We start from the raw sequence: 20,815 nt of genomic DNA on the forward strand, positions 1-20,815 counted from the left end.
CGGCCAGGATATGGATCGATGTTGTCAGCGACTCACATGTGTTTTTATATCCAAGGTTAAGTTATTTTATTCCATGACTGACATTTCCCTTCCGTTTATTTGTAAATATGTATAAACTATTACAAGTCGTTACGTTACGTGAGCTTGTGACTTGCAAATGCTCTCGCCATCTGTCAGTGCCGTACGTAAATGTGAAATGGACTTCATCATCTACTAAGAGAAGACTCCCTGTGTCTCCGTTTGGAAGGAAGGGTCTCCGTCATGAACCCTCTCACACACCGGATTACACCCGGACAACCTGCAGGTTCTACAGCGCTGCAAGAGGCACCAGGGGTGAAGACAGGGAGCGGGGTAAAGACGACATAACCCCGGCCAAATACACGTCCATAGAACCCGATAAAGAGGAGGATTTCTTCTTCCTGGACTATATGGAGCCAGAGGATAATCACAAGTACCAACTCCGAAACATGACTGCCGTCGCCATGGTTTCTAAGCAGGACAAGATCCAGGTGAGGTCAGGCGCTGAAAAGCAGCAGAAATCTCTGGAGCAGCAGCTTAAGTCGTTGAAAGACGTGACCAAAGCGGAGACCAGGAAGACAGAATCCCTCATAGAGTTCCAGGACATTGGCTTCCCCCTGGAGGAGAACAGCAAGAAGAAGAAGAAGAAACCCAAAGGACAGCAGAAGATCTACGGGACCCCGGACGCGGAGGAGCCCGCCAGCAACACTTGTTGCTCAGGGTGCGGTGCTGTGATGCACTGCACGGCCCCGGAGGTGGCGGGCTACCTGCCCAGCGAGAAGTACAAACTCCTACTGGAGGAGGACACGTTGAAAAACGCCATCTGCCAACGTTGCTTCCTGCTCACACACCACCAGAAAGCACTGACTGTCAAGATGTCCAAAGAGGAGTACCGGGATGTCGTCCGCGGGGTGAAGTCAAAAAAAGCTTTGGTTCTGTTGATTGTAGACCTCCTGGACATCCCAGACTCCATAGTACCTGACCTGCTGGATCTCGTTGGGGAAAACAAACACATTGTGGTTCTAGGGAATAAAATCGACCTCCTCCCCGGAGACGCTGAGAACTACCTCCAGCGGATCAAACGCCAGCTCACCCAGTGCTGCGTCGACGCGGGCATCACGGCAGACAACATCAAAGACGTTCACCTCATCAGCGCCAAGACTGGGTACGGCGTGGAGAACCTCATCTCCAGCCTCCAGAAGGCGTGGAAGTACAGCGGGGATGTGTATCTGGTGGGCACGGCCAACGCAGGGAAGTCGACCCTGTTCAACACGCTGCTAGAGTCTGACTACTGCAAGTCGAAAGCGGCGGACGTCATCCACAAAGCCACCATCTCTCCCTGGCCTGGTGAGAGACGCATGGGAGAGCAGGGCGGTGGCTAGGGGAGGCTGGAGGAGGCCGGGGGAGGCCGAGGGAGGCCCACATCGGAGGACGTAGGCTCATCATAATGCATGGAACGGAATGGAGGAATGGTATCGAACACATGCACTCCTTATTCTGTTCCATGCATTACGATGAGCCCGTCCTCTGATTTCTACCTCCACCAGCCTCCCCTGATGTAGAGAGCTCTGCCTTAGACCTCAACCTAGACCTCCTCATGATTTGTAGGCCCATCTGTGCCAACTTTAACACAAATGGCAGTGTAGCTACTACTGTGGCACTTAATGTATTCACTCACTCACTACATTTTCTATGTCATCACATGGTTACTAGTACAACTTAATGGAGAGTGTGACCTACTAGTACAGCTTAATGGAGAGTGTGACCTACTAGTACAGCTTAATGGAGGGTGTGACCCTAACCTCCTCTCTGGTTGTTGTCCTGTATTTGTTCCCCAGGGACGACGCTGAACCTTCTGAAGTTCCCCATCATCAACCCCACCCCCTTCCGCATGTTCAAGAGGACCGAGAGGCTGCAGAGCTCCTCCAAGCAAACAGAGGCCGACCTTTCACCCCAGGAGCTCAAGAGGCTAGAGCAGTTCAGCAGGCAGGGCTACCTCGTGGGTAAGAACTCAGGAGAGGTGGAGGGGGGGCTGGTGAACAGAGTGGAGGAGGTAGAAATCAGAGGACGGGCTCATTGTAATGCATGGAACAGAATAAGGAATGCATGTGTTTGATACCATTCCTCATTCTATTCCATGGATTACAATGAGCCCGTCCTCCGATTTCTACCTCCTCCAGCCTCCCCTGACACCAGGTGTGTTGTGTCTAGGTCGCATCGGGAGAACGTACCGGGTGAAGGCGGAGTCTAAGAGAGATCTGATAGAGTTCGACCCTGACAGCCTGGCCTACGGGGACGACGTGACAGAAGAGGGGGAGGAGACAGGACGGAAGGGAGAGGAGGAGGAGGAGAGGGAGGAGTTCAGCCACAACGAGCTGAAGGACGCCCGCTGGCTGTACGACACGCCGGGGATCATGAAGGACCAGGATGTAAGCCGCTGCTGTACTTCCTGCTTCTCGTGTACAGGGTTCTCCCCAGGATGTCTGAACAGCGTGGCGCTGGATTGCATCATCAAAACCCGACTTGCGTGTATTCACGTCAAAATGCGGCAAAAAAATACCAGCTAAAACGCTGAATTCACTGAGGAACATCTCACTTTTAACAACGATGTCGTTGGCGATCAAAGATAGTTACTCTATCGTCACTAAATATAGAGTTGAATGTCCTCTGAAATATTTACATAGTGGCACCGCCAAGTTCACAGCGTGGCGCAGAAACACTTCCATTCTTCGGGGAGAACTCTGCGTGTTATGTTAGAACAGGGGCGGTTAACTCTGGTCCTGCTGGGCTACTATACAGGAGGTGCAGGCTTTTGTTGTAGCCTAGCACTGACACACCTGATTGGTGCTATAGTGGCCTTGTCTGATGTGGCAACCACTAGCAGTGCAGGGGATACAGGAGATGGTGTGTGGTAGATACACACACACACACACACACTACAGCTGTGTTGTTGCTAACTGAGCTAAAATGACCTCCAATTAGCCTGTGGTCTGTTATTATCTGCCTGTGGTCTGCAAATAGGTCAAATCTACCTACACTGTGTGCGTGTGCCTGTGTGTGTGTGTGCCTGCGTGTGTGTGCGTGCCTGTGCCTGCGTGCGTGTGTGTGTGTGCCTGCGCGTGTGTGTAAGCGTGATGAAGCGGTTTACTACTTCTAGAAGAGAACACTGCAGTCTAATTAACTCCATTTGACAAAGTTTCCATTCTGACGCAAGTCTGTTATTAACAGTTGGCAACAACAGACTGTTCCCTCACAAGCCCTCAGGGGAGAGAGAGGAGAGGAGAGGAGAGGAGAGGAGAGGAGAGGAGAGGAGAGGAGAGGAGAGGAGAGAGGACATTACATTCTTTCTCTCCCACCAAATATCCCACACTTGGAAGTAGCATTAGTACAAGCAGGATGTCATGGTACATTGACTCACACAGCAACAGAAAAGCTGCATTAACTGTACCTCCCTCCCTGCAGTACCACACACACACACACACACACACACACACACACACACACACTCACTCCCTCCCTCCCTGCAGTACCACTGTCATAAAGGCTGTCTCACAGGGAAACCCCATGTTGAACAGTAACACTATTCAGCTCCCAGCGCTGTGTTCATTGACTTCACCATAACCTACTCTCACTCATTCTCTCCTTATCTCTCTCTCTCTCCCTCCCCCCTCTCTCTCCCCCCCTCCTCCCACCAGATTCTCAGCCTGCTGAGTGGGCAGGAGGTGAAGATGGTGGTGCCCACCCGTGCCATCGTACCCAGGACGTTTGTGCTCAAGCCTGGGATGACCCTGTTCCTAGGAGCCCTGGGGCGTGTGGATTATCTGGAGGTGAACACACACACACACACACACACACACACACACACACACACTGCTTACATTGGGATGACTGAAGGCAGCCTGTCTAAAGATGTTCTGGAGGATAATGACATATTCTGGATGGTTCAGCCATGTTCTGGATGGTTCTGACATGTTCTAGATGGTTCTGACATGTTCTAGATGGTTCTGACATGTTCTAGATGGTTCTGACATGTTCTGGATGGTTCTGACATGTTCTGGTTCCCAGGGGGAGAAGGCGTGCTGGTTCTCAGTGGTCGCGTCCAGTCGTCTCCCGGTCCACATCACCAGCCTGGAGAAGGCCGACGACATCTACCAGAAACACGCTGGAGACATCCTGCTGGGGGTAGGAGAACCATCATAGCTCTGGGTCTTACTGGGGATAGGGGAACCATCATAGCTCTGGGGGTAGGAGGACTATAGCTCTGGGTCTTACTGGGGGTAGGAGAACCATCATAGCTCTGGGTCTTACTGGGGATAGGGGAACCATCATAGCTCTGGGTCTGGGGGTAGGGGAACCATCATAGCTCTGGGTCTGGGGGTAGGGGAACCATCATAGCTCTGGGTCTGGGGGTAGGAGAACCATCATAGCTCTAGGTCTTACTGGGGGTAGGAGAACTATCGTAGTTCTGGGTCTTACTGGGGGTAGGAGAACCACCATAGCTCTGGGTCTGGGAGTAGGAGGACTATAGCTCTGGGTCTTACTGGGGGTAGAAGAACCATCAGATGCTTAGCTCTTGGTCTTACTGGGGGTAGGGGAACCATCATAGCTCTGGGTCTTACTGGGCGTAGGAGAACCATCAGACGCTCTGGGTCTTACTGGGGGTAGGAGGACTATCAGCTTAGCTTAGCTCTGTCTCTTCAAAAGGACAACGGAATAACAGATGTGAATGTAACTGAAAACAAATAGAGGATTCTTGAAATGTAGACGTCTGTCTGTCCCTCTCTCTCTCCTGTCTGTCTGTCTGTCTGTCTAGGTCCCGATGGGAGGGGAGGAGCGGATGAAGGAGTTCCCTGCGTTGCTCTCTCAGGAGTTTGTCCTGACGGGACAGGGTTACCTCCAGGCCATCGCTGACATCAAGATGTCTTCTGCAGGTCGGCTTCATCCTCCGTGTTACTGGTTGCACCAGGCTACAGTGTGCCATGTAGACCAGGGGAGGCTGGTGGAGGTAGAAATCGGAGGACGGGCTCATTGTAATGCATGGAAACACGTGTGTTTGATACCGTTCCTCATTCTGTTCCGAGCATTACAATGAGCCTGTCCTCTGATTTCTACCTCCACCAGCCTCCCCTGATGTAGACATGGTCCGTTGTATCGATTAAGTATGGAACACAATAAATAAATGTAACGACCTCTGATTGGTTCTCCTCCTGCTGCAGGTTGGGTGGCGGTGACCGGGATGGAGGGCCAGCGTCTCGTGTTGCGGGCCCACGCCCCCCAGGGGGCGGGTCTGTCTCTGCGGCGTCCCCCCCTCCTGCCCCACGTGGTCAACCTGAAGGGCGAGCGCATCAAGAAGACCCCTGCGTACAAGCCCAGGAAACCCCAGGCCCTGGTGGACGCCGGCCTGTCCCATAAGGGAGCGGAGAGACTCAAGCTCAAGAAGAAGTGAAGTGTGTGATGTTTTGTATGGATGAAAACCTTCTTATTTTTTTTCATATCCAAACTATTTTTTCCTGCAGCCTGTAGTCTCTGGTCTTGTCTGTTAATTACCATACATTCTGTTATGCCAGGAAGAGCATTGTTTTTCACATGTTGTTTAGACTGTGTGGTGTAGAGAGAGATGATGGTCACATGGTAATGTATGGCTCCTGCTGAATCTGTCCACCTGTCAGTTAATGTCGCTACTCAAAGGCTGGGTTGTACGGTATGACGGTTGCCATCCTTTGTAAACTGGACTGAGAATGTAAACTGTAAATATAAATGTTGTTAAAAAAAAAATGCTGCTGAGGTTTTTTCTTCTGTTCTGCATATCCAACTATAACATACATCTAAGACACTGTAAGAGACAGGAACACACAACATTTCATCTGGACTGTAGGCCAACTTTTATTTAAAAATGTACAGAGCAGAGAACGATACAAGACCACAGGTGTGTCTGTTTACACTGCACACGGCTGTCTCAGCCAGCCAATCAATTTCATTTGAGCTCGGGTGACGATAGCCTATCACAATGCTCCACTTTGGTGAAGGTGTTAACTGAAATTCGTTGGCAATTGTTGAATTGAAGTAATAATAATAATAATAAAAAAAAAAAAGTAAATATTTCTTCACTAACTGCAAATGACAAGTATAGGCTACATTTGATTATAAATGTGAAATTGTAAAACTGTTATGAAGGCTGTGAAATAAACATTTACTATTGGCTAGAGAAATGACATACAATACATCACTAAGTGAAGAAAGAAAATCAGATAATTTACAAAGAAATAAAAAGGTATAGATTTACAGTGATATCTCTAACCGTCTACATAAGAGTGCATTTATTTATACACGGGTTCTAAACTAGAGCGCTTAAAGTTTCCCAGGGAACTCTGGTATAATCTATATTCCTCTCACTTTGGCATCATTCACACCCAAAACACAATATTGCACTGAATTCACTAGCAGAGTGGTACGGTTTCAACTCAACCAATCACATTTAAGAACAGGAAACTAGTTGTCTATGATGGAAGCATATCACGGATGACACACACACACAGAGCTTTAGATGCCCAGGAGAACACAAATAAACACACACACACACACACACACACACACACACACACACACACACACACACACACACACACACACACACACACACACACACACACACACACACACACACACACACACACACACACACACACACACACACACACACACACACACACACACACACACACACACACACACACACACACCTTTAGAGGCCCAGGCAGAGGATCAGATCGGGGGTGGGTGGGGGGGGCAATGGTGACGATACTACTGGGTTGGTCCTCATTATACATTTCCTGTGCAGACTATCAGATCTACGCCTGTAGAAGTGTAAACATCTCAGCTCCCGAATCTACATGATATAACCATCTGATAGTCTGAGCTGACCTGCACAGAACATGTCTCTCGAACGCACCCCGATTCTGCAGCTCTCAAGCCAATGGTTTACCCTTTGATCTGCAGATCACACAAAACAATTACAACTAAACCTAAAGGAATGGTTGTATAGATGGACATGATTCAGTAAAAAGGTATGTACTGTCATTGAAACCAGAGCTCTTAAAGTCTCAAATAAAACTACGCTGTTACCATAGCAACACAAAAGAAACAACAAATGATTGTCAAAGGCACTGGAGTAAAAAAAAAAAGAAAAAAAAGAAAGAAAAGGAAACCAGATGGAAAATGCTGTGTCATCTTAGCAGGCTCAGAAAAAGTAAAAAATAATCTTTGGACTTTTATTTAATCTGAAATCAAAATACAAAACTGATAATAGCAAAAGTTAAAAAAAACACCACTCATCTATTTCATAATCTGCTTGAAACACAAGCTGTGCATTCTAGATGGACATCTGTGCTATTATAGGAGATATTATCCATTCCATATCATTCAGAGATGTTTCCGCCCTCTTAAAATGTCACGCGTTCACACAAGTTAGTGAAACAGTATGATGACTGTACATCCATCAGGCTATACACCCCCGGGGTCAGCAAAAAAAACAACAAGTGACTATATTTGTATTATTATTATTATAAACACAAAAGTGGAATACCCCCCCCCCCCCCGCCTTCCTATATGAACCCAATTACTCCTCATACTCACGTCAATCACCAGAGTATTTCCCCAGGATGTTCGTATCCTATGCAAACGCCTTCTGACAACAGATGAACAGTCCATTGTGTAGAATTATATTGATCATGTATGCGATGATCTAAAAGATTTGACAATGATTCTATAACATTCAGTGACATAAAATGCAACAAAAGAATTCACAAACTAGTTGTCAAGTTCTCCCGACACTGTGTGGAGTGGGCTCGGGGCTGACTTTGAACATCCCCCCTCCAGCCTCTATTCAGAGAACACGGGGCTGTACTGGAGTGGTCACACACAATGGCAGAGAGGGTTCCATTATTCTGGGGCCTATTTAGGGGACGGACCACCTGGGGCCCTCTAATCTCCTCCCCCTGCGGGAGATGAAGGGCTTTTCTTTGGTTCCTCAGAAAAAGTGTTACACTTGGTTTCATAGTGGGCTCTCTGTTGTTAGTCTTCAACTGGACTGATAGATGAAAAAGGGATGAGGAGAGGAGGGGAGGAGGAGGAGAGGGAGATCCTTGCTGTCTCAGTAGGGTTGTTCTGATAAAGAAAACTCAACCCGTTTCTATACAGTATGTTACAGAATGACATTACATTAGCTGCATACTGACTGTATAAGGTGTTCTAATGTGTAAGCTATACAACTGAATTAATATGCCAAGTTCTCTTTGAGTGTCTTATGCAAAATGTCAAATCATGAATATTAGTTTTGCTCGCTAGATAATTAATAGCTGTACTAAGATTAGATGGTATCCTACTCTACTGTACTGTATGGCGGCTGTGAACACTGATACAAAGTGAATCCATAAAATTGTGAATATGTACTGTGTGTATGTAGGTACTATTAACATAGGGGGAAAGGGGAAAGTGTAAAGTCTGCCTGCCTGCCTGCTTGCTTGCCTGCTGGCACCTGAAGCAAGGGAAGGAGTCAGAGCTTCCTGCAGGCCCCCCCACCCCCATCCCCACTCCCACCCCCACTCCAGCCTGGTCCTCACCCCCACCCCAGCCTGGTCCTCACTGCCCCCCCTTGGCGGCCCCCTCCAGGTAATACACGTTGACCAGGTGCCGGTTCAGGTGCCGTCGGTACTCCGCCTCCAGAGGGAAGGTGCGATCGCAGAAGATACAGGTGTGACACTTCAGTTCCGTGGGTGTGGGGATCTCCTCCGTGGGGGTCTCAGGGTCGTTGGCCATCTTCCCCGCCCCCCCGCCCCCTGCTAGCCCGTTGAGGCCGGAGTCGTCACTGCCCTCCGAGGCGCTGTCGCTGATGTCACTTCCTCCATCGTGGCTGTGGATGCCCTCGTCCTCCTCTGTGTCAGTGGGCTTGTGTCGGGGGGCGGGGGGGAGCTCCAGGGAGGGGGAGGGAGGCGTGGGGGGTTTCACCTGCGGTCGCCTGAACGCCGGGCGCCTGAACATCGGGGAGGCAACGTCCTCCTCTGTGGGTGATGGAGCCTCAATGCTGCTGCTCCTGTCAGGAGTCCCCTTTGCTTCGGCTGGCAAGACCTTTGCTTGGGCTGTGGGGACCTCTAGTTGGGTTGGGGAGACCTCTGCTTGGGTTGGGCAGACCTCTCGTTGGGCTGGGGAGACCTCTGCTTGGGCTGGGGAGACCTCTGCTTGGGCTGGGGAGACCTCTGCTTGGGCTGGGGAGACCTCTGGTTGAGCTGGGGGGACCTGTGGTTGAGCTGGGGGGACCTCTGGTTGGGCTAGGGAGACCTCAGCCTTCTCAGCCTCTGGAGGTGTTGTCTTAGCTGCCAGGGTGGTCTGAGACGTGGTAGTTGGGTGGCTCTCTCCACCCCCAGGCTGCTCCTCGGCAGGCCTCTGCCCAGGAGAGGTATCCAGAGCTGGGGTGGGCTTCTGGTCAGACCCCTGCTCCTCTTCTTCTCTCTGCTGGAGCACTGTGGAGGAACACTTGTTGGTCTTGACGGTTGAGGGGTTCTCCTCGGCCGTGGAACTCTCCTTGCTCTCCATGGGAACCTCCGCCTGTACAAGGCTGCGTTCTCTCTTGTTGGTCTTTTTGGTCTTCTTCAGCTTTAGGAGGACGGGCGCTACCTCTGTCTGCTTCACCCGGCTCTCAGGCTCTGGGGCTGGGTGATGCTCAGGCTCGGGCTGGGGCATTTTGCGGGCACTTCTGGTTTTTGATTGGGGCTGCTTTTCAGCGGCTTTGACCTTTAACCTTTTAGCCTTGCTGGTGTTGGGCTCGTCAGAAGGAGATTCCTTCAGGGACAGGTCCAATGCCTCAGCTGCTCTTCTCTTCGCTGGCTTCGACTTGGGCTTGCCTCCCTGGGTTTTCACTGGCGTCTCCTTCCTCTGTGGAGGTTTCTCAACTGTATCTTCAGCCATTTTCTCTGTTGTTTTTTTAGATAGACTCCTGCGGGGTTTGTTTGAGTTTTTGTTCTCTTTCCCCTCTCTCTCGTTCTTCACTTTCTCTTCTTTCTCCTTCTCCAGCCTCTCTTTCTCCTTCTCCAGCCTCTCTTTCTCCAGTCTGTTTTTCTCCATGGTCTCCTTCTCCACAACAGCCTTTTCCAAACTTGCCTTCTGATCTCTTTCTATCGTTTTCTTTAGGTCAGTCTTCTCCTGTGCACTCGTTCTCTCCACAGCCTGTCTCTTGGGGCGCCTCTTGACTTTGTCACCCATGTTTTCAACTGTGGCTGTTGCCACGTCAAGGACCTTCGCGACCTCTGCGTTCTCGCTAGCCTTCTCTGTCCTCTTCTGTTTCGGCGTCACCTTTTTCTCCGCCTCCTTCTTGTCCTTCGCCCTCCGAGGCTTCTCCTTCTCGGGGGTCTTGTGCCTCTTAATCACTGACGCCCTCTCCACAGCTCCAGTGTCCCCAGTGCTGGGCTTGCTGCTGCTCCTCCTAGTGGACAGATTGATGGGACTGGATTGTTTAACATCAGCAGCCGATATCCCCGGTCCCCCCCCCTCCTCCTTCTTCTCCTTCTTCTCCTCCTTCTTCTCCTCCTCCTCCTCCTCCTCCTCATCCCCCTCTTCTATATCCTCCATATCCTCCACCTCCAGATCCTCCTCGTACATTCCCGACACCTCGAACTTCCCGCCACCGCCGTCCTCCCCGGTGTCCGACCCAGGCTTCTTGACCCTGAGCTTGACCTTTGACACGTCCATGGTGATCTCGGAGCAGCCCGGGTGGCGGGACTTGACGTGGTACTGCAGGTTGCACTTCTTGGAGGCGGCGTACTTGCAGACCGGGCAGAGGAACTGGCGTGGGTTGAGGTGCAGCTCCACGTGCTTCTTGAAGTTGCTGCGGTCGGCCGTCTTGTACTGGCAGTAGGGGCACGCCAGCGGCTTGGGCCCGTTGTGCACCTGCCGGGCGTGGCGTGTCACCTCGTGCTGGTTGGCGGCCAGGTAGTTGCAGCTGTCGCATTTGAAAGGACGCTCACCTGTGTGGGGAAAGGAAGAACAACAGTCAGAATAGAGTGGCTTTTTTATTTTTTTATTTTATTGTCTTACTAGAAATAAAGGAAACAATCGCACACCCTTCTCTCTCACTGTGACTTTGAGTGTGCGAGTGTTGCTATTCTGTTACACCAATGGGAGCACGGTCACAGTCACACATACTCATCCCATGCAGGGCGGGCGGATAGAGCAGGACACGGAGACACAAGCAACACTAACTGGTCAACACACACAAAGCAACTCACAGCCCGTATTTACAAACCATGTTACCGTCCTCATCCATAATCAACTGGTCCAGCGAATGCAACAGAGGAGAGAAAGTTGACCGTGAGAGAGGAAGGCTGAACACAGACCTAGCCGAGATTAGCTTAGCACAATCAATTGATACTTATTCAATTTCTGCCACACTTCTATTGCGCTGCGCGGTCACGCTTCCTTGTCTTGTATGATACTATATTTAACAGCACTGGGGAGGCTGGCGGAGGTAGAAATCGGAGGACGGGCTCATTGTAATGCATGGAACGGAATACAAAACGGCATCAAACACACCATTCCTCCACCAATCCATCCCATCCATTACAATGAGCCCATCCTCCGATTTCTACCTCCACCAGCCTCCCATCGTTCAACATGATCTTGTCAACACAATTTGTTGTTATCACAACAGTATTGTTGTTATTACTTTACACAAGCGTCTAAGCCACCGTTAGTGTCAACAGCAGACGCTTACCGGAGTGCGTTCTCATGTGCCTGGTGAGGTGGGTCTTCTGGGAGCTGGAGTAGTTGCAGTAAGGACACCGGAAAGGACGCTCGCCTGGAGTAACAATACTGTACGGTCAGGAGCAGCATAGTACCTACTGTTACATCATAGTAGTACCTACTGTTACATCATACAGACGTAGGTCATCACATCCACGTTAACAACAGTACAACAATATCTAACATCAGGTTTACAATTACACTTTACTATACCTGTGAGTGTGAGTGTGTGTGTGTTTTCCATACCTGTGTGTGTGAGCGTGTTTGTGTGTGTTTTCCATACCTGTGTGTGTGAGTGTTTTCCATACCTGTGTGTGTGAGCGTGTTTTCCATACCTGTGTGTGTGTGTGTTCCATACCTGTGTGAGTGCGTACCTGTGTGAGTGCATGTGTGTTCTGTACCTGTGTGAGTGTGTGTGTGTTCCGTATCTGTGTGAGTGTGTACATGTGTGTGAGTGCGTACCTGTGTGAGTGCATATGTGTGTGTGTGTGTGTGTGTGTGTGTGTGTGTGTGTGTGTACCTGTGTAAGTGCGTACCTGTGTGAGTGCGTATGTGCTGGATATAGTTGTTCTTGCGGTCGGAGAAGTAGCAGCACTGGCTGCAGGTGAACAGCTTGCTGGGGAAGTGGTTCCTCAGGTGCTTCTTCCAGTGGTACTGGCTGATGGTGGTGTAGGTACAGATGGTACACTTGTACACCCGCTGGTCCTCACCCTCCTGGGGGGGTGGGGTGGGGGTGGGGGGTGGTGGTGGGGAGGGGTGGAGGATAGGGGTGGAGGATAGGGGGTGGAGGGTGGTGGAGAGTTGGAGGATAGGGGGGTGGAGGGGGGAGTGGAGGGTGGAAAGGAACGGTTAAGTCTCAATATCAGTATTAACTCATTTGGTGCCGAGGGTGAATAAAGTCGCCCCAAACGGTCAACATTCTAGAGTGCCAAGGGTGACTTTATTCATCAGAAATGCATCAATCAAGATATATATATATATATAATATAGAGAGATAGATATATAATATATATATATATATTATATGAGACCCCCCAGTGAGACCCCCTACCTGGCTGTGGTGTTTCAGGTAAGCCAGTGAGACCCCCCCAGTAAGACCCTTACCTGGCTGTGGTGTTTCAGGTGAGCCAGTGAGACCCCCAGTGAGACCCCCTACCTGGCTGTGGTGTTTCAGGTGAACCAGTGAGACCCCCCAGTGAGACCCTTACCTGGCTGTGGTGTTTCAGGTGAGCCAGTGAGACCCCCAGTGAGACCCCCTACCTGGCTGTGGTGTTTCAGGTGAGCCAGTGAGACCCCTACCTGGCTGTGGTGTTTCAGGTGAGCCAGTGAGACCCCCAAGTGAGACCCCTACCTGGCTGTGGTGTTTCAGGTGAGCCAGTGAGACCCCCAGTGAGACCCTTACCTGGCTGTGGTGTTTCAGGTGAGCCATGTAGTGGTCGTAGCGGTTGGTGTTGTAGCCGCAGCGTTTGCAGCGGATCACGCCTTTGTTGTCCCCTCCGGCCTCCGCCCCCCCCGGGTCCGGCTCTGCCCCCCCCTGCCCCGCCGCCGGCTCCTTGGCCTTGTCCCCGCCCTCAACACGACGCACCACCACCATCTTATTGGCGCTGTGGATGCTGATGTGCTGGATGAACTCCGCCTCGCACTGGGCCTGGTAGTTGCAGGGCTTGCAGTAGAAGGGCTTCTTCTTCTTGGCGGCCTCCACCGCCATGGCATGAGTGCGTTTGCGCCGGGCCGGGGTCAAGGGGCCGGAGGGCGGCTGGAGGTCCGAGCTTTTGGACAGGTCCTCTACCGCCACACCCCCCTCCTCCTCCTCCTCCTCTTCCCCTTCCTCTCTGACATCTTCTTCATCCTCGTTCTCCTGGACCCGATGGGCGGTGACCCGGGCGGAGGCCGGGGGGGACTCTGGGTAGTCTATGACGCACATCTCGCCGCCCTGGGCGTCGTAGCTGTACCTGATGACGTTCTCGTCCTCGCTGTCCGAGTAGCAGCTGCCACTGCCGACCGTCTTCAGCTCCATCATCTCCTTCTTCTCCTCCGCCGGGTCGCCGCCTCCGCCCCCCTCCGAGGGCGTGGCCGCCACGTTGGCCAGCAGGACCAGCTGGGGGGCGGAGCCGGGGAGCTCAGACAGCGCCTGGTGGCCGGGGTCCTCCACCAATGGGATGACGGCCGTGGGGGAGAACAGGCCAATCCCCATTGGATACACTGTTTGAGCAGCCATGTTGGGTCGGCTGGGGCTGTGGTAACAACACAAACCATTCAACTCCCATTACCAAATGATTAAGTAAAAACATGCTGATGATACAATGTAATAACACAGTAATTACAGTGTTACTACACATAGGGAGTAATTACAGTGTTACTACACACATGGGACCAAGCTACACTCTTCACTTTGCTTAAAACTTGTCAGAGTAACTCTCTTCCCATCTGCTCTGAGAACAGAAGAACAGGCAACATTCCTCCCAACAAATGCCAGGGTCAGACCATGTATGGTCATACCCCTGTCCCCTCCGTCACCTATGCCCATGTGGTATTTATATCATGGCTGGACAACACAGGATGTTTCTAGAACAGTTCAAGAATGACACATTGAACAGAAAATATACTGCATCAAAAAGATAGTAAGAGTAAAGTGAAGTGTTGCAGCATCAGGGAGCCCACCAGGGGAGGCTGGTGGAGGTAGAAGTCGGAGGACGGGATCATTGCAATGCCTGGAATGGAATGAGGAACAGTGTCAAACATTCCTCATCCCATTCCATGCGTTACAATATCACTTATCACTTCATGGATTCCTCATCTGGGTGACAACCTCTTTGTCATCCAGAGTCATCCAGTCTCTCATATGTGCAACACAACAAACATTGTCATGGAGATTATCAAACTGACGGTTATGTATTTCATCAGTGGCAGATATGATGTTTATCAAGGGCTTCTTCATACTATTTTCAACCTCATCAGTTCCTCTTGTATCAAAACAAAAACAATATCTGCGTTCATATCCGAAATAAAATATTTCAAGGCCAAACTACCCCAGGTTCCCTCCCACCTCGACAGAATGAGTGAGTTTCCTGACATGTTGCTGAGTCCTGAACAGGACTCAGTCAGGCTGCAGGAAGCCTCGGCGCTCAGGTCGGCCATTTTGAAACAGCACCACCGACGCTGTCGACAGCGCCCAGCCGCCCCAGAACAACACTCCCAAACCCCCTCCCGAACCTGCGCTTTAACACCGACAAACCACTGCAAACTGTTCACAAACACAGCACTTTTAACTGGTATCTCAATGCGGATCAACATTTGTGAACTGTAACTAGTTATCAACTATGACAAACAAAACTTTTACACTAATACGACAAGCGCTCGCATAGCATCACAGTGTGTGCGTAGCTTAAGTAAAACCAAACTATGACAGCAAACTTCTGACCTTGATATTATTAAATCACTTCAGATCGAATAACCTTTCTCACTACCACATGTTGGTGCCATTACCTTACCCAAGTTGTAAACTAAACAAGGCCATGAAACCAAATATAAAAGTTAGAAAGTTGAAAAAGGTCACAATTATATAGTAACAATAGAATTGCTGAGCGCGTAGTAACGCAGTACGACTTGTATTCAACTTTGTAAATGGTAAAAGTAGTTAAAAGAGCAACTTTTGTCGGTGTTTGTGGATGTGTCTAAAGCAGCACTAGTCGCTGTCCAGCAGCAGGCCCTGGCCGTCTGCCGCGCTGCACAACTGGACTCGGAAAACTCGTTTTTCCGGAAGCGCAAAAACCGAACAAAACACGATTGTTAACTTATACAATATTCAACAAAGTTCAAAATAAGAGTACGAGCATAATATTCAAGTGAAAAACTAAGTTTGACGTGTATGTGAAGCCTGGTTAGTTGTGAACAGCGTGTGTTGGCCATGGTCCTGATCTCCGTGCTGGACAGCGACCCCCACACCGCCTCCATTTTCACAACTGGTCGTCAAAAGTTGATTAGTTTGGTAAATTCAAACAATACACCGCACAACTGTTAATGTATCACTTCTGTACAACTTACCCTCTCCTTATATCCACTCCTCGTCGGTTTTCGGTCAGTATTTTCGACGTATTAGCGACACAAACTGTTCAAGGATGAAGTTTCCGCACATTCCTCCACATCGCTGTGTGTGTGGGTCGTTTCGCTGACGTCAGCGCCAGCTTGGGTTTCTGCCCCGGGCGGTAAAACCTCCATCCTTCACTCCATAATCACATCATTATATAGAATTATTATTATTATTCTGGGCATTTTATCCATGTATTTATTGTTTGGAGTTTAAATAAGTGTTTGTCTTATGATTAATGAAAAATTGATGATCGGGCCGTATTCATGAATATACTTTATGGAGATTTCCTCAATGGTTGTGAATGATAATAATATTAATATGATATGATAATAAATGTGTGCTGGCCCTAAAACAAGTATTGGTGACATTGATTAAATTATTGAGCTGGTTACATATTGGAAAACCACTATTCACTGTCATCAACGACTGTGCAACAGCTGGCTCTCTGCTTAGGCCTACCGACATCTGGGGGAAATGCTTGGACAATTTGGATGATTTCGATTTTCTAATGCAGGGGGAAAATATGTATTTAACTAAAAGTAATTGGTAATAGAGGGGTGATGAGGTTTGGGGTGCAGATGCAGATCTGTGATTGGTCGCTGACAACTGATTGACAGCATCATAGGCGTAGCCTCAACAGCATTCTGTTATATCATATCATCTATTCTCTCTATGTTGAAATGATCAACCCATCATCAATAATAAACGAATGCACCATACATTATTATTATTATTTATTTATTTTTACTTTAACACATTAAAAAAAAAGGAGGCTGGTGGAGGTAGAAATCAGAGGACAGGCTCAAAAATATGTTGACAGGATTAATCAATCATCATAATAAAAGGAATGCATCATAAAGGATGTGTGTTTTTTATTGTTATTTTTTTAGGGTAGATCAGCATTGAAATGAGCAGCTGGATTTCTGATGTTCTGTCAGATGGCAGTAGTCTAATCTCTGGTTCCTTTTGTTTTCTTCATAAATGATGTTGGCCAGCTGCCCTGATCTGGTGTCACACTGATGAGTCAACATCACACACTGTACTGGACTTAACTCTTCATCTTGTGCAGTTTTAACGGGAACATCTCTCACTGCTGCAGGTTGTTACAGAACACAGCCACAAACATATAGTAGGGACATTCTGTACTCCATGAAGAACTCCAGGGCTACAGGATGGCAATGTCTATACCACCACCCCCAGTGCATTCTTAATGCTCTCGGGGGACTATGGTCTAACCTCATTCTAAATGGTGTACGATGGACTAACCTCATTCAAAATGGTGTACTATGGACTAACCTCATTCTAAATGGTGTACTATGGTCTAACCTCATTCTAAATGGTGTACTATGGACTAACCTGCATTCTAAATGGTGTACTATGGTCTAACCTCATTCTAAATGGTGTACTATGGTCTAACCTTATTCTAAATGGTGTACTATGGACTATCTTCATTTTAAAATGGTATCCTATGGATTCTAACCTCATTTAAAATGGTACAGGTGCACTATGGACTAACCTCATTCTAAATGGTATACTACGGACTAACCATATTCTCAAACGGTATACTATGGATTCTAACCTCATTTAAAATGGTAGACTATGGACTGACCTCATTCTAAATTATTCTAATTTACATTTTAAGTGGTACCCTCTGTTATTGATGGCAATAACAAACAGAATAGAATAGAATAGAATAGAACAAAATAGAATGGAATATTCACAATGGCTGTTTTGACCCTGTCTGCCACTGCATGGCACTCGTGCGCCACTGAGAGACACACACACAGTGATCTATTGAAACCAAGAACTGCCGTTCACATCTTTTAAGCTATTAACACCATTTCAACTGTAAAACGTGCCTAAAACTCCAAATTATTAACTCTGATAAAAGCTTATTTTTTTATATACCTATTAAACTTTTTAAACTATTAAGCTTTTTGTAACTCCAAAACCTCTCATCTGGTTAACATGGTGGAATGTTGATTTAGGCCAACATTCTGAGAGCCCCATTGTTACCTCAACTGCTATGGAACTTTCACAACTCTTGAATAAACAACAGGAGACCTACAGAACACATTCTTAGAGTGATTACACAACAATGCACTCTCTTGGCTACCAGTTCGACCCCACTGAAACCAGTCTCAACCACTTAACCTGCCATCTCTACTACTCTCAACCACGAAACCAACTAACTACCACTCTCAACCACTCAACCAACCAACCTTCTACTCACTCCACTGAACTACCCCAGGCTTATCCTATCTATCTATCTATCTATCTATCTATCTATCTATCTATCAATTCATCAATCCAACCAACCAACAGACCAACCAACCATTCATCCATCCATCTAACCAACCAAACAATATTTAACTTTATCTGCTACCATTATAAGACTCTCACTTTCTTTCAACTACCCAGCAAATATATCTATCTATCTATTGTCCAAACCATCTTTTAACTTTTTTCTACTACCAAAATAAGACTTTGCAAGCCCACAAAGTTTCTTCTGGAACTTCTTTTCTAGTTATTATTCAAATTATTCAGATTTTTCAGTATGCTACTCCTCCTAAAGCTTTTAAGCTATTCACACCATTCCAACTTTAACACGTGCAGAGAGGTCTCACTTGAGATGCTTACATTTATATTTTTCAAACTCATTATACTTTTTACACTATTCAGCTTTTTGTAACTCAAAAACTCCTACCTTTTAACATGGTGGAATGTTGATTTAGGCCAACATTCTGAGAGCCCCATTGTTACTTCAACTGCCATGGAACTTTCACAACTCTTTTTTACATTTTACATTTATGGCATTTAGCAGACGCCTTTATCCAAAGCGACGTACAAGTAAGTGAATCATCTATCCAACAGTCATCATAAGACAAAGTAATCAATGCTCACACCAGGGACCATTGGCAGTCGTAATGCCAGTAGGCTAATTTTTTTTTTTTTTTTTTAATATATTTTATTAGCAGGAGAGAACTTGTACAGGGGGTAACAGGGGAGAAGAGGTCTCGGGGTTAGGGTTAGTATAGGGATGTAGTGAGGGTGAAGCGGTCTTTAGGAGCGACTGTTAAGACTCTTGAATAAACAACAGGAGACCTGCAGAACACATTCTTAGAGTGATTACACAACAATGCACTCTCTTGTCTACCAGTTCAACCCCACTGAAACCACTCTTAACCACTCAACCAACTAACTTTACCAATACCACTAAACTACCCCTGGCACACGCACACACACACACACACACACACACACACACACACACACACACACACACACACACACACACTCACTCACTCACGCACGCACGCACGCGCACGCACACACACACACACTCACTACCATAACTGCTGCTATTTATATGTATACTATTTATTTGTACTGCTGGGATGTTAGTTTACAGCATATTGTATTTACTGGATTTGACTGTAGTTTGAGGGTTTAGGAAGCGGGAAAGTGGAATGGAACCTGTGAGGTCATCAGGGAGACGTCCATATAGAATATTCACAATGGCTGAGTGACCCCTGTCTGCCACTGGGTGGCAGTCGTGCGCTACAGACAGACACAGTAATACTTTTACTGCTGAAACATACTTAACAATACAGATTTATGAAACTTTTATTGTTTAACAAGCCTATTCAGGAAATGAATGTTTAACCATGTAGTGTTTTCTTATTGCTTTATGGATGTAATTTGTGCAATACGTTTTCCTAATTGAAATCTACACAAGCTAACGTATTAAGGTTTGTCTATGAAAATGTTGTTCAGCTTTACATCCATAAACAAATCAAATAAAAGTGCATTGGCAACCTCATTGTATGACTATGGATAACATATTCAAGGATAAGAACAAACATATTCAAGGATAAGAACAATGCACACATAAATATCTTTCTAACAAACTTTCCAACGTCATATGGTTTACCTTCACCTCCCCAAGGCTCTGGTGTTTGTGTAACTCCCCAGACAGACAGAGCAGAGAGGGGAAACTCGACGCCCCTCCCAAGACCTCACCCGGAAGATGCCCCTTCAAACTCCCGACAGAACATGAACAACTTCATCCGTGTTCTCTCAGCTCCATTCAGCTCCATTAACACTTCCGGTTTCTTTTTTCGCCGTATTCGCGTCTTCAAAATAAAAGCGCCAGTTAAAACATGAATGGAAAGTGATGGGATCACAATATTTTCTCTGAAATCAAAGGTTAAACATGATTTTTACTACCACTGTACTCGACAACAATTCTAGTATACATATCAACTGAGTTTCAACCATGAGGGGTGTCATACAAAGATTTATTGCCGTTAAAATGGCTACCTCTAGATTGCATAGGGAATCTATGGACTGTGCAATATTATGTCATACGAACGATTATGTGCCAATAATTGTTCGTATGACACCCCTCATGGCTATCTGTAGCCTCCACTGGAGAGGAGATGAGGAATGAGCATGTCCTCCGATTTCTGCCATAGTCATTCATAATTCATTGTTAATAATTGTTGTTTCATTCAGACCTAAACTAATAACAATTTCTCTCCCCCCACTCCCTGTCTCTCCCTCTCTCTCTCTCTCTCTCCCCCTGTAAGCAAGCCCACTAATAACTAGAAAATAAGTTCCAGAAGAAACTTTGTGGGCTTGCAAAGTCTTATTTTGGTAGTAGAACAACTTTAAAGATGGTTTGGACAATAGATAGATAGATATATTTGCTGGGTAGTTGAAAGAAAGTGAGAGTCTTATTATGGTAGCAGATAAAGTTAAAGATGGTTTGGTTGGTTAGATGGATGGATGAATGGTTGGTTGGTCTGATAGATGATATATATATATATATATATATTGATAGATAGATAGATAGATAGATAGATAGATAGATAGATAGATAGATAGGATGAGCCAGGGGTACTTTAGTGGAGA

The 20,815-nt window shown here is 47.5% G+C and overlaps 2 protein-coding genes across 2 annotated transcripts; one reads left to right on the forward strand and one right to left on the reverse strand.

Annotated features, from left to right (window-relative positions):
- Positions 1 to 19: 19 nt before the first annotated feature.
- On the forward strand, positions 20 to 5,776 carry noa1 (nitric oxide associated 1). Its single transcript, XM_083686658.1, has 7 exons — positions 20 to 1,365; positions 1,857 to 2,021; positions 2,230 to 2,447; positions 3,714 to 3,845; positions 4,084 to 4,200; positions 4,832 to 4,949; positions 5,235 to 5,776. Exons 1-7 carry the CDS (start codon positions 108 to 110, stop codon positions 5,462 to 5,464), a joined length of 2,238 nt encoding a protein of 745 aa, XP_083542784.1. The 5' UTR covers positions 20 to 107; the 3' UTR covers positions 5,465 to 5,776.
- Positions 5,777 to 8,655: 2,879 nt separating this feature from the next.
- rest (RE1-silencing transcription factor) lies at positions 8,656 to 15,939 on the reverse strand (the record flags this gene model as incomplete). The annotated part of the gene is made up of 5 exons (XM_083685555.1): positions 15,853 to 15,939; positions 13,211 to 14,042; positions 12,345 to 12,522; positions 11,780 to 11,863; positions 8,656 to 11,033 (listed from the first exon to the last, which is right to left on the reverse strand). The coding sequence occupies exons 2-5, from the start codon at positions 14,024 to 14,026 to the stop codon at positions 8,656 to 8,658; spliced, it is 3,456 nt and encodes a 1,151-aa protein (XP_083541681.1). The 5' UTR covers positions 14,027 to 14,042; positions 15,853 to 15,939.
- Between the last annotated feature and the right edge of the window lie 4,876 nt (positions 15,940 to 20,815).

Source organism: Argentina silus, assembly GCF_951799395.1.
Source record: "Argentina silus genome assembly, chromosome: 15".
Classification (NCBI taxonomy): Eukaryota; Metazoa; Chordata; class Actinopteri; order Argentiniformes; family Argentinidae; genus Argentina; species Argentina silus.

Bases quoted from the DNA above. Each gene is read 5' to 3' on its own strand.
- noa1 (XM_083686658.1), top strand. From the start codon at position 108: ATGTATAAACTATTACAAGTCGTTACGTTACGTGAGCTTGTGACTTGC. The intron at 1,366-1,856 runs GTGAGAGACGCA...TTTGTTCCCCAG, and splicing joins CACCATCTCTCCCTGGCCTG to GGACGACGCTGAACCTTCTG. The intron at 4,201-4,831 runs GTAGGAGAACCA...CTGTCTGTCTAG, and splicing joins CTGGAGACATCCTGCTGGGG to GTCCCGATGGGAGGGGAGGA.